This window comes from Thunnus thynnus, chromosome 7 (genome assembly GCF_963924715.1).
Source record: "Thunnus thynnus chromosome 7, fThuThy2.1, whole genome shotgun sequence".
Classification (NCBI taxonomy): Eukaryota; Metazoa; Chordata; class Actinopteri; order Scombriformes; family Scombridae; genus Thunnus; species Thunnus thynnus.
The window spans coordinates 30,456,354-30,469,788 of record NC_089523.1 but is presented as its reverse complement, the minus strand read 5'-3'; the positions used below and the strand labels follow the sequence as shown (position 1 = coordinate 30,469,788).

The window sequence follows — 13,435 nt, the reverse complement described above, 5'->3', positions numbered from 1 at the left end:
AAAAAAAAATCCTCTGTCAGCTGGGCAATGGTTACCGACATTGATGTTGTTAAGTACAGGTCATACGATCATTTATTTGTTTGGTCAGCTAAGACTTTGCCAAATTTCATTCCCAGTCAGGCTCAGCTCAAGCTAAACTTAAAACTTTTCCAACGTGTGGGATCCAGTCTGTACTGTTTCTGACAGAGGAAGTAGAAACCTAACTGTTGTGTTTCCTGTTCTTTTTGAGTTTCTGTACAGAAATGTAACTATGCATTCAGGTGGATAACTTCCTCCTCCTCCCTCAACATTTTTCAGTGGTAGGCATCACCGTCTGCCTACTGCAAACACTACACTCTTTATGTACACTGATATGTACTATTTACAGCGTGCGTGGAGAACCGCCTTCATCTATATCGTGTATTAGACAAGCATCACCACTTAGTAAGTACCCCGTATAGTAAACAAACTAAATGTTATTATTATTGTAAACATTCCACTCCTTTTTTTTTTTAATCCCCGCGGCGCTCCACCTCCTCAGTGAAGACACGTGAGGCTGTACCAGTAAAGTTACAGAAGAGAGGTGGGAGGGACGGAGAGACAGAGCGTCGTCCCTTCCACGCAACTCAGATTGATGAATGTTCACAGGTTTCTGTTCTGTCCTAACACTAACAGGCCTGCTCTTCTCTATCAGTGGTCCGATCCTACATACGGGACAGCTCCTCCATCTGGCTTATAAAAAAAAGTCTCCACGCCGAAGGAATGAAACTCCAGAGGCTGACAAAAACCGTCTTTGAACCGCTAAAATGTCAACTTCACAATGACTCTTTCTCTCTCTCCGTCTTCTCTCTGCTAACTTTGCTGCAGTAACCTTTCGTATTCACACTTCTCGCCCCTCAAACACTTCCTTTTGCCCTTCGTCATGCCTGTAACTGTGCGTGTGTGTGTGTGTGTGGTATGATCAGTTTTACACATGCGTACATATAGTGTGTGTGTGTGTATGTGTGTGTGTGTGAACATGTTCTGGAGTATTTTAGCATCCCTGCATCAAAGACCAGGACCCCTCGAGGCTGCTATTAAACAGATGATCTTAACACATGTATCATGTCAAACTGTGGACTGTGTGACTGAGTGTTAAAGTATATGTGTGTGTTGCTGTGCAATATTCTTCCAGATCTTTCTTCATCTCCTTTTTTTTTTAAAAGCCGTTGATGTGGCAGTAGGCCTCCAGGCTGGAGAAGAGGATGTAGAGGAACCACAGACCCAGGAACAGCAGGGTGGTCAGGAGGCGGGACACCCTGGGGCCGCCGAGCTCTCCGCCGATGGAGGGCCGGCGTCGGAACAGGAGCACAGCCATGGCGATGAAAGCGAAGATGGTGAAGAGTGTGACGGAGAAGGCCAGCGACCCCGGGTCCACCCTGAACTCTGTTCCTTTGACTTTCCAGTAAACGGCAGCCACCGACCACGCCACGCCAATCCCCAGGAACACGTTGACAGCGTTGCTACCGGTGACGTTTCCAACTGACGCGTCGGCATGCTGGTCCTGCATGGCGGACACTTTGCTAGCGAAGGTGTCTGGAAAGAGATGGAGAGAGTGAAGGATGCATCTTCTCACACACATGCACACACTAACAAAGGTAGCTGCACTTTAGAGCAAAAATTTAACACATTTGGTGCAGCTTTCACCACAAACATGTTGTGGTTTCGTTTCCTCAAACCATGAACATGTTGTGGTTTGAGGAAACGAAACACTTTACACAGATGTTTGTTCCTGCAGAAATTGAGATATTGAGATGAGTGCTGAGGTCTTGTGCTGTGCAATTAAGTCACATTTTCTCTTGTCATTTTTATTCCCTCTTCCTAAAATATGGAAACATACTATCATTTCCCCTATAAAACAAATAAGAACTCTAAAGTCTTGATTGACCTTAAACCATAGACTGTAAAAATGGACGTAGCCACAGTGACATCACCAACTGGTTTCTGAAAAGCTCAAAGCGGGCGGCTCCAGCCGTCACCATCTTGGCAGTGCCTGACTGCGCCTCACTCCCGGCTAATCCAAGAGGTGGAGATGAGGTGGGTTGAAACAAGCCACCTGCAGCCACATCCTTAATTATGCATAACTTTATGGCTTCATAAAATTTAAACAGGTGAGTTATAAACATCCCCTCCACTCCCCAGTTATCTATAGAGACCAAAACAGGCTGTAAACATGTTTATTTCTGCTGTAAAGTTGGGCATTTTAACATGGAGGTCAATGGGGATTGACTTGCTTTTGGAGCCTCAAGTGGTCGTTCAAGGAACTGCAGTTTTTGGCACTTCTCCATTTTTCAGGCCCCGGAGGTCACCGCTTGCCTTAAACCAGCTGATCTCACAAGAAACTTTGAGGGCAAGTGGAAGGCCAGGCAGATCAGTGTCAGTTTGCTTACAAGGCTGCAGGTATGTTTTGTTATTTCAGAACCTTTAGGCCCTCAAAATCCATGTTAGGCTCTTATTTATTAACTTTTCCTCAGAGAAACCTCTTTCTCAATATAACGTAAATTGACTGGACTGTGGATTTCCTGACAGAGTGAGTCAGGAGGATGTGCTGTCCTCTACAGGATCTCCCAACATGTCTGTTTTTTTCTCTCATTCTTTTTATCTTGACTGCAAAAATCACAAATGATGATTTATTCCTTAAATTCAGTGGATTTATCTTTATTACAGCATAAAAGTTACCTTCTACACCTTTCCCACTCTCACACAGTGAAAGAGGATATTTTCTCACCTGGAATAGAAGTTCCCAACGCCACAAACACCACAGCGGTGACGGTATCCCGGAGCCCCACGGTGCAGCCGAAGTGTGACGCCAGATCTCCAATGACGGCGGTGAGGAGGCCGATGACGCTGATGGAGACGAAGAAGCAGGCCCAGCCGTTCCAGTACTCTGTGGGTGGGACGCAGGCGAACAGCACCTTCCAGAAGACGGTGAGGAAGTGCATGACGTAGTCGTAACAAGACGGAAGACGCTCCTCGCGGCCTTCCTCGTCTTCATCGCCGTCACCTGAAGGAGGAGAAAGAGCAGGGACAAGATATGAGAGAAAATACAAACAGCATCTTCAGGTGCTTCATTTCACACACAGGCTTTTAAATCCAAACACTTGCACAGTTGAAACCAGAGTGTAACAATTACTGCCTGTAGTGAACTCTTACTTCCACAAGATGGAGACCTTGAACTACAAAAGTCTCACCAGCTAGAGCACTAGTTCACTGAGACATCTGTCTGCATCTGCGATATCATTCTCCTCATTTTCTGACACAACAAGATCCCAGAGTTGTTTGTTTGTGCTACATAAACACAGCATTTTGTGAAGCTATAATTGATACATATGATTAAAAGGCAGGTTGACTTCACTGACTCATAGGACAGATATACACAACGCCGAGTTACTGAACTCAGGTGGTTTGTCGCCCTTCAGTGATTCATAATCTGTGGTTGGTATTTGTTAGTAACACTTCAGGGTAATTAACTGAACATTTTTCAGAGCACTAACACAGGCGGGAGGAAGTAATAGAGGATGTGATGTCCGCACTGAGCAAAGCACTAAACTCCAATCTGCTCCTCTGCTCTGCTGTTAAACCTGAAGCGACTCCGTGCTGCGACGTCTCAGAGGAAAAGCACGTGTGAGAAGAAGAAGCGCAGAGAGATAATGTGCATTGATTGACTTCATCTTCACTGTTTTTCTGTTTAAAATGTTGTCGCTATGTGTACCACCGTCTAGATGTCAGATGAGCAGTGTTATGGAGGTGTTTTAAAGCTTTAAGTCTGTTGATTATAGTGCTTAATGTACCTCGGATGATTCACCTCCACCGAGCAGGATGATGGATGTGCAGAGTTTGACACTATAAGGCTGTTTTCACTCCATCTTCTAAAAGGAGGAAACTTTGCCTACCGAGCGTGATTTAGTGACATCACAGCTAATTCAGGGCCAGTCGAGGTCCATTATTCAACTTAACACAAGTGTGATGTGGAAACTTGGAACCTCCAGTGCACAAACACTGAGATCGGACTTTACAGTGAAGGAGGAGACGTCTTGTGTCCAGCAGGAAAACTTTAGAAATGAAAAATGTTTGTATATTCATAGATTCTGGATTTTCCACGGAGGGACAGGGAGTAGATGTTATTCTACGAGTTACGAGAGAGAATTTTTGTGTCTTAAAACAAGTCTGAAGAGGATCTTTAAAGCACATTAGGGAACTCAGGCCCCTTGTTAACAGAATGATTATACTCGTGCAGATGGATATACTTAATAAACTTATATACTATTCTATACAAAAGCTGAGTGTGTTGTTAAGGGTGATGAGAGTCTCCTCATGACAGCTGTTTGTTCACTCTAGTTACATGTCTTCTTACACACACACACGGCTCACCTGCGCTGACAGTGACCGCCTCCACAAACTGCTCCCTCCAGGAATGTGTGCCGATGACCAGCGCCAAGTTGGTCTTCTTGATGAGCTTGTCGACGGTGCTCTGCCAATCAGAAGCACAAAACACTTAGAGCTGAGGTACAGGTGACACAGTCGCTCAGGTGAGACAGAGCTCGTTAGCTGTGCTGGGTGGGATCATCCAAAACAAAACACATGCAGACAAACGGCCTCACGCTGTCGATACGCATCGATTTTATTCATGCACACGGGAAACAGAGCTTCTCTATGCTGTGCTAAATCTATGTGCCAATCATGCTGAATTGCATTATTACCCAAGTTGGTTCACACCATCCACAAATCATAAGAGACAAGGCCAATTATATTTCCACAAAGGGTCAGTTGAGTTGGTAATCAAATAGAGGATGAGAATATTGAATTTTAGCAGACTGTGTTTGGAGTTATGATGGAGCGACGTGGTCTCGTTCATCTGTTTTGTTGACGTGTTTGTTTGGTGCGTGATTCTCAAACAGTTCAAGCTTTCTGTTGGTTTTTAATTGGATGAACGAAAGGCAGATGTTTGCTTCCTCTGTTGACTTGAACTTGTCAGTTTTAAAATATTTTGTGGTATTTAATTTGTCGGTTATTTAGTTAAAGTATTAAAAGAGCACAAGAAGGCTTATACACACACACACACACACACATCATTAACTGAGCTTTTGAAAGCTTTCCTTTTGAAAACATCCACTGCTTTTATTATCTATATGCGTGCAGACGATGAAAAATAATTATTGTTTGCTTCTTTGCTTGTTGATATTTAAATAATATATTCTATGCCTCCTTCCCTCAGTGCTTCTGGTAAAACAGCATTTAATTCACAAAAAGTCAATTGCACATGAGAGAGAGCTGGAACTTAATTAAGAATCCATCTTTTCAATTTTCTTAATGGCAAATAAAACAGATGGATTAACAATATAGCATCCTTCTGTGTGCCGGACCTTTTGTGAATTGAGATTTATTGCTATTCCGGTAAACCAGACAAATTTCATTGCTTGTAGTGGCAGGTGCAGGATATCGGTTTATGTGGTGGTGGCTGCTTTTATTTGCTCAAAATACACCTGGGCCCAGTGCACATTTCAAATATTTGGACTGCTCACGGCCATCTTCCTCCTTGCTTTTGCTCCTCGTGCACAGGGGGAAAGGCAGTGGAAGCTAAGTGAACGCCATGAGAGTTTGAAGTGATGTATCGAGGCCAGCTTGAGCGCTGTCAATAATTCAAACCCGTATTAGACTCGCTTGCTGAGAGGGTTAGGACCCTGCTACGCATGAGTGAGGAAGAGTGTAAAGGTGGATTGTATAATGTGGCCACAGTTCGATAAAATCAGTGGCGCAAACAATGTCTGCGGGAAAAACCAACAGTTTTTGGTTTTAAGAGAGACATCTTCCAATCACGTTTGGACTGTCCTGGAATTACATGTTTAATATATAAACTCTGACATTTGGTTTGGGTGTTCAGTGGGGTTTGGAGAGGCAGTAGGTGCACAACTCTGCTGCTTCATTAAACTAATTCTGACCTTTTATATCACTTAGATTTATTTACACTGTTTTATGTGTTGCTTTGTTCACCAGTTTCCTCTTTTTTTAATGATTTCTAATCACAATAAAATGATGGTTGAGAAATAAACTTTAAAGCTGCTCTGGGCAAACATCAATAAGTCATTCACACATTTAATTTAGGACATCTGAATAACTGCCATAAAAATCCACGACCGCTGCTGTAATAGATTGGCAGACCTCGACTCTGCACTTAATGTGCTGCTGCACACGACACAAAGAGGGCGCTGTTCCTCCAGGATAAAAGAAGAAGAAGAACAAATGAATGAATGGTGCACCTTGAACTCATAGGACTCTTCGATGACCACCTCCAAGCGGCTGTGCTCTCCCAGGATGGGCTTCCCCATCTCAGCTATCCTCCGGGCCTCCTCCTCCTCAGCGCTCATCTGCCCCTCCGTCCCCTCTGTGGTGAAGAAGGGAAACGTTGGAAACTAACATGTGTGTCACAGATTATTTTCGAGCTCCAACCTCCATCAATAATAGATTGTGAGTCAGCATTTTATTTAGAGATGTGTCACTTGTGTGCATCAGCCCCTGAGTCTGAAATATGCATCTGAGTGTGTGTGTGTGTGTGTGTGTTATTTCACAGCGTGGGAGAAGGATATGAGAAGATGACAGATGGACACTATCTATGTTTGTGAGGAAGCAGAAAAATAACAACACAGCCACACAGACAGATTAGAGAGGTGGAAAGTTTTTTAACTCAGTGATATAAAACGAGAAAAAGAAACAAGTTCTCACATTTGAGAAGCCGGGATCTGTTTACATCTTTCTCACCGAAACTCATCGTGTGTATCTTTGAGCTCTAAGAAACTGCATCAGATGGATTTCCTCACTCATAAAACATTTGAAAAGCTGCATTTTTTACATCTATGCTAGCAGTCTTCTTCTTCTTCCTGCCTTTGCTGGTGAATTGCTGCGTTTCTTTGGGCATTACGCTGCCACTTGTAGATCAGTGGAATAGCATGAAAACACAACCACCCGTTGTGAGAGTGCACGAGACGAACAAACAGACTCAAACAAGAACTGCTGCGCTGCACGAGGAGTGGTACAAAAAACACTCCACAGGGTACTTTTAAACAGTTAATTGATTATCAATCTATCATAAATGGTAGCTAGTTAATATTCTATTCATTGACTCAGCACTGATTGGTGCTAAAAGTTGCTGTGTGCTTGAATTCAGTCTCAGACCTAAATGTTGCATGTCACTACTTCTTCTACTGTCTGTAATCCAATTCACAACTGTGAATAAAGAATTTGCTGAGTTGGAAATGAGGTCTCTTCTTGATAATACACATCGATTTGTGAGTCTTTTTTTCTTTCTTTGAGCTTTTAAGAGAGAGAGAGACGGACTTACAAGAAGAGAGTATTAATGCCGACTTGTGGCCCAGTTTGTGTTATTGATCCGCTGCCAGCAGAGTAGCAACAGCAACGACACCAACCGGAGTAGATCTTACAGAAACAACTGAGCCAATCAGGGATTGTATTACAATCAAACCGTCTCTTCTTCTCTTTTCTGAGAGAGCTGTCCACAAAGAGCATCAACCGGGCTCTCTGTGTGCTGAGTGCGATTTCATAGTCTCATCTGTCTCTTCTGCTCAAGAGTGAGAGAGAAGGAAATTAAAGAGAGACCAGGAGGTATAGAGACGAGATGCTTTTTGTATGTGTGTGTGTGTGTGTGTGTGTGTGTGTGTGTGAGGAGCAGGCAGAGATTATAGCCCTATCCTCTCCTCAAAGGCGGCCCATGTCTAATTATGAAAAGACTGTAAGAGCAAAAGCAGCATATGGCAACCGTCCCTGCAGTATTCATTGACACGATTTCAAGCTGTCATAAACACACACATTCACACATACTCATACACATGCACGGACGCACACACATATACACACACACACACAGACACACATGACCGCCGCACAAACTTGGCTTCAGTTCATTTCAAGGTGCTTCCTGTAAGCAGAAACATCTTTTACAGGGAACACCTCCCCTGCTGTAACTCAGCCGAGCAGAGAAATCACCCCGAGGACAGCGAGCGTCATCGTGTGTCATCACTCCTGCAGGGCCTCCCACTCGCAGAGCCTTTTCTCCTTGATCTAAATTCTGCGTTGGCTGCTTCTAATCGTCTGTCACTTAAGGTCAAAGCTGCTCGGTTGCTTTGCATCCTGGTGGACACAACTGGCAGAAAGAGGCATTTATAATTTTGGAGAGTTTGACAGACTTCATTGCACAAAAATGATGAAATGTCATGTCAGGGACCTGTGTACAATCAAATTAATCTTCTTTTTTTTAAAGCGGGCACTAAGGCAGTGACAAAAAGTTTTGGCTGCAGTTTCAGCAGATTGTTGGCTGCTGTTTGGACATTTTTTATTTAATTTGTGTATTTTGATTTGTCACTTTTGAGCTCAGACGACCTCCTGCTCAAAACTCACTTGAACTCAAATGAATGGGTTGCCAGTTATGAGGCATTCCTCTCCTTTGCAGGACAATTAGATCTAGATTTGACATGTAATTGCATTTAATTATTACCCTGTGTGACTTTTATCTTCTCTATAGAACATGACAATTCCCAAATAAACAGATAAATCAAGTTTTCAAGTTACCCCATCACTCTCTCGTTCGCCTCCTACACACTGTGGCTGCAAATGAGTCATAAAAAGCGATATAACATGAAGTATAATATGATATACGTGATAAAGCTCCTCTTATAAGCTGCTCTCATTTAGTTGCCACAAGCACAATGAAATATCTGCGTCAGCACACAAGACAAGTCCAGGGTGTGGAGCGCTCATTTGTCCACTCATTTGTTAACGTTTATTTCCTAACTGCTCTATTATACTGCGCTGTGACATTCACAGAAACCAGTTCTACTGTGATCCACATATAAACAGACAAACACTCATCTCTCCCCCCAAGCAAGGCTAAACGAGATGCCAGAAATGTGAGCCGGGCTATTATAATGAGGGACGGAGTAAACAATGTCCTGGCTGGGAAGAAAAAATAAAAAGAGTAGCTGCAGGGAAAAAAACACAACTGCAAGTAAAATAAATTGTGTCTTTTATTTAAATTTACTGCAAATGAAAGTTTATTTTATTTAAATGGCGCCGCATCTGAAAAATAGGAAGTTAAAGTGATTCGGAATATTTTGTCAGTAACAACAAATAATGTCTGTTCATGGATGTTAATGTTTATCTTTCAAACGAATGAATTCACTTCCTGCTGTCATTATCAATAACTTCATGTCACTTCCCATCAGACCTCTTTTCAGTGATGTCATCCATTTCCCAGAACTCAGCTTTTAACCTAATAGGATCATTGTTGTTATTACTGATAGAAATTATGACCAAAACTACATAAATAAGGCCAAGATTAATACAAATCTGAAGTCTGAAAGAGCAACCTGTTCCTGTGTGATCACAGTGAAACTGAGGCAAAACAGCAAGACATCAAACCTGTGTAAACATGTTTTTATCAGCATGTTGTGCATGTTAAGGAGCAGACTGCTGTGCTGCTGTGCGGGAGTGTAGTGTGTGATATTTGATATCAATGTTTTTATTTCTTTTTTTCTGGTAAAATGGTAAGATCAACAGGACGCCAGCAGAGAAAACAGAATGACTGAGCGCTGAGTCAGACAACTGCTTCTTTGAATCATTATAGATTAAATATTATCAGTAATTGGCTTTGGGAAAATGTGAAGCAGTTTTAATTGTTGGGTTCCTCATCAACAGATCACGCATGACCAATCAAATCAAGCTCGGAGCTGCGGTTTAAAGTAGAAGGAATAATGAGATGGTCTTACCTTGGTTGAGCAGCAGAGCTGTGAAGAAGACAAGAAGACAAACAAATCAAATCTTTCTGTTCAACTCTTCCTGTTTTAGTATTTACATTAACAAAAACAGGGCGAGTGCGTGTCGGGCGTGTCTGACTTGTGAGAAAATCTTCTGAAATTCAAATAAACACTCCTCTCTCTCCTCCCGTCTTTCTCTCTCGTACCACGTTTCAAAGAGAAAATGTGGCGATTCGGTCCGTATGCTGTTGTGGTTACAGGTAATAGATGAAGGTGTGGGGGGGGGGTTGTGTAGTTGTGTGTGTCTGAGATAAAATGAAACTTTATTGATCGCTGTGGGCAAAGTGGGTCACTGAAGTGGCTGAAAAACTAAACAAATAAAAGACAAAAGGAACACTGAAAAAAAAAACTAGAAACGCAGAAACAAGCACAAGAATAAGAATTAGTTTGGTTTTTTCTGGAGCTAATAAGCACTGAAAGGTTATGAGAGCAACGTGTTCACACATACCTGAGATTCCTCTCTTTAGCCAGCGTGGCTCCTCCAAGACAATGAAGAAGTTCTCGTGTTTCTCATACTCTTCATCATCAATTATCATCACCCGGAGAGTCTGACTGCACACACACACACACACACACACACAGACACACACACACACACACAGGCTGTCAGTTGCAGGCACACAAATGAAGTAAAGCATTTCATCAATAGGTAATGCAGCGCTCAGAGGGCCTCCACCACAGGTTGCACTTGTTATTGATGGGGCTGGTCACAGCAAACCTCAAGCCCGATGAACATAAGCACACACATACATACACACACAGTATAGAGCTGCCCAAATGGTGGTCTCCCTCCTGCTGTCTCTGATCAGGACCACTTGCTGTGTAAATCAGAGCAGATGGGAGCCGGATGCAGAGAGCAGACAAAGGATCAATAATTCAGTCAAAGGCTGGAGCAGAGGAACAAAGGTGAAAAGTAAGAAAAAAAAAGGGGAGTAGAGAAATAAAGAGTAAAAGTGATGAAAGATTTGAGCACAGATGTTGAGACGTATAATTATACAGTGCTGTTGGAGGTTTTTATCTCTCTAGAAATGAGGCTGGTGTTGTTCTGTTCTCCTTATTGTCAATAAATCCCTTGAAACGACCAAAATCAACAAAGTATTCGTCCAATTTTTAAAACTTTCAAACTTCGCTACCCTGTCTGTGGCTCTCATAGACAAAGCCTGATGATGTCACTGTAGGGATGTGCAGAGAGCCCACTATTTGTATTTGTATCTGTATTTGTATTTGTTGAGGCAGCAAAATTATTTGTATTTGTATTTGTATTCGAATAAAAGTGGAAAGAGGCTTAAAAATCCTGTTTTTGCTTTTATTACATTTTTAATTTTGGAAAATTAAAGTGTTACAATAAGTGTTTATGAATAAAAATTTTTAAAAATATTTGTATGAAACAAATATTCGTAAAAAAAACACTATTTCTGCTTTGCTGAATAATGTATTTGTATTCGGGCACACCCCTATGTCACTGAATTACAAACTAGTTCTATGTGTTTAACAAACATCTACTGGTTTTGGCACCATTTAGACCATTTGACGACCATCGAGGCTCAGGAATGTGTGACTGAATTCATTTGAATACATGAAACATGCTGATAATGCTTTGACAGTGATGTGTATTGTGTGCAGGGTTACAAAAGAAAAGAACAGGAAGGATGGATTCACGAAGGCCACGGTGCTAACATCAAAAAAAAAAATAAGGAGAAAAAGGAGTGACAAGAGTATTAAAAGAAAAAAAAAGGTCTTTTATATCATGACAGACGTTTGCAAAGTGCGATGAATGAAAGCTTAGTATCAGAGGAGAGGAAGTGAAGATGGAGTGAAGATGACAAGACCTCTTATTATCTCTGAAGACTGCCAAACTGAAATGTCACCACGGAAACCAGGTCACCGAGAGCGGAGGAAAACATACTGTACGCTGAAAACAGGCAGAGACGGATGAGTCGAGAAAATGAAAGACAGGAAGAGAAGAGGAGAGGAGAAAAAGGAAGGATATACAAAAAAAAAAAGGTCTAAGCGGAAAATGCAGCATGCAGGGAAATGATTGACGTTGAGGACAAAGAAAACAGGATGGAAGAAGCAAACTATTGATTTATGAAGGAGGACGAAGGGTGAATACATGAGAGGAAGGAGCACAATAGCTGAGGGAGCGAAACAGAAAAGCAGTGAAGTAAAGAATTGATAGATAGAAAGTGAAAAAAAAACGAAAGAAGATGGACGAGAGAGAGAGAGAGAGAGGTGGATAGATGCAATGGAAGGCCGGTCACTCTGACTTGGGGAGCGATGTGGCGTGAAAATGGCAGAAATAGAAGTGGGAGATGATTAGATGAGGTGAAGATGAGCAGATAGAATGATAATAAAACAGCATGACAGGAGAACTGCAGCGGTGCTAAAAGCTATACGCTGTATTGACGTTTGTATCACAGCTGCTGAAGCACATTTTGCTCCTGAACTAAAAAAAAAAATATATATATATTTGGTCTCTTCAAAGTTTCTCCAGAAAAATGAATTTAACTCTTTATAGCCACGAGCCATTGTTTCACTTCTATACATTATTATTATTATTTGGTTCAATAATAATGATTTATTTGTTACAATGCACTTTTAGCTAACAGGTCATGCTTCATACTCTCTCACAGTGAAGACACTCATTGCCTGCAGGTGGTAAAACTGCAGCAGTCATTACTTTCTTTGCCTGTGGGTTGTAACATCGACAAGTCTGGAGACTGTCAGTGGCAAAAATGAGCACTTTAAGTGGACGTACATTGATGAGTGCCATTGCCCCCGAGGATTAAACTGCAGCCTGTTTCACGGCTGCTGGCTGAAGTGCTCTCGCTCAATACTCGACCAATTTCAAGAATTTTTGTCCCCATTAGTCACTTAGACACAAAATGATGGGAAAATAGCGTCCAGGTTGAGAAAATACCTCTTGTTCCCTTTAAAATGGACACTAGATGCTCCAACTGACTCAAAAAGCATCAACTTCTCTCTAGAAATACTAAGTTAATCATTTTTTTCAACGAGTTATTATGGTCTCAATCACTAAATTCAGACCATCGAATGAGTATGCTGGTGGTCATTGTGGAAATTATTGCTCTGTTAATAAGATTTGAAGACTGTCTGCCGTGTGGGCGTTGGATGATTGACAGCTGTGATTGACAGTCGGCTCCAAGTCTCACACTGAGTCGAACTCTCTAAGCTTCTATTTAAAGAATAAAGAGTGATTTTTCTCCAGATGTGCAGTTCTATTGTGTTTGTAGTTAAGGAGTTACACTAATATGACCCTCACAGGATGCTGTCATGCAATATTTTGGTGAGATTAATGTTACCTCACCTGTTAAGCTAAAGTAGCTAACGTTAGCCCAATGCTGTGTCTCAAATCGCATACTTCTGTACTTACACTTAACATTTTGAGTGCATAAGTGCGTTCACACTGAGAAGTATAACTGTGAGAACCCGGATGGTGCGCTCAAAACGGTCAAAAAGTTGAGTGTGGAACTATGGACACTTCTCGCCCTCAATGGTCGCCATCTTGGCTACGTAGCAGAAGGGGAAGGACCACTTTTCAAACTGGAAATGGCGGCCGGGTACGTTGTAAC

The 13,435-nt window shown here is 42.0% G+C and overlaps 1 protein-coding gene across 3 annotated transcripts in view; it reads right to left on the bottom strand.

The window, feature by feature from the left end:
• Positions 1–1,048: 1,048 nt before the first annotated feature.
• slc8a2b (solute carrier family 8 member 2b) overlaps positions 1,049–13,435 on the bottom strand; it is a 172,964-nt gene continuing 160,577 nt past the window's right edge. For all 3 annotated transcript variants that reach the window (XM_067595470.1, XM_067595471.1, XM_067595472.1), the window contains 6 exons: positions 10,291–10,394; positions 9,795–9,812; positions 6,276–6,400; positions 4,390–4,489; positions 2,747–3,022; positions 1,049–1,554 (listed from right to left, as the gene is read on the bottom strand). In XM_067595470.1, the coding sequence (XP_067451571.1) occupies positions 1,178–1,554; positions 2,747–3,022; positions 4,390–4,489; positions 6,276–6,400; positions 9,795–9,812; positions 10,291–10,394 (1,000 nt within the window). In that variant the 3' untranslated portion in view covers positions 1,049–1,177. The remainder of the gene's footprint in view (positions 1,555–2,746; positions 3,023–4,389; positions 4,490–6,275; positions 6,401–9,794; positions 9,813–10,290; positions 10,395–13,435) is intronic.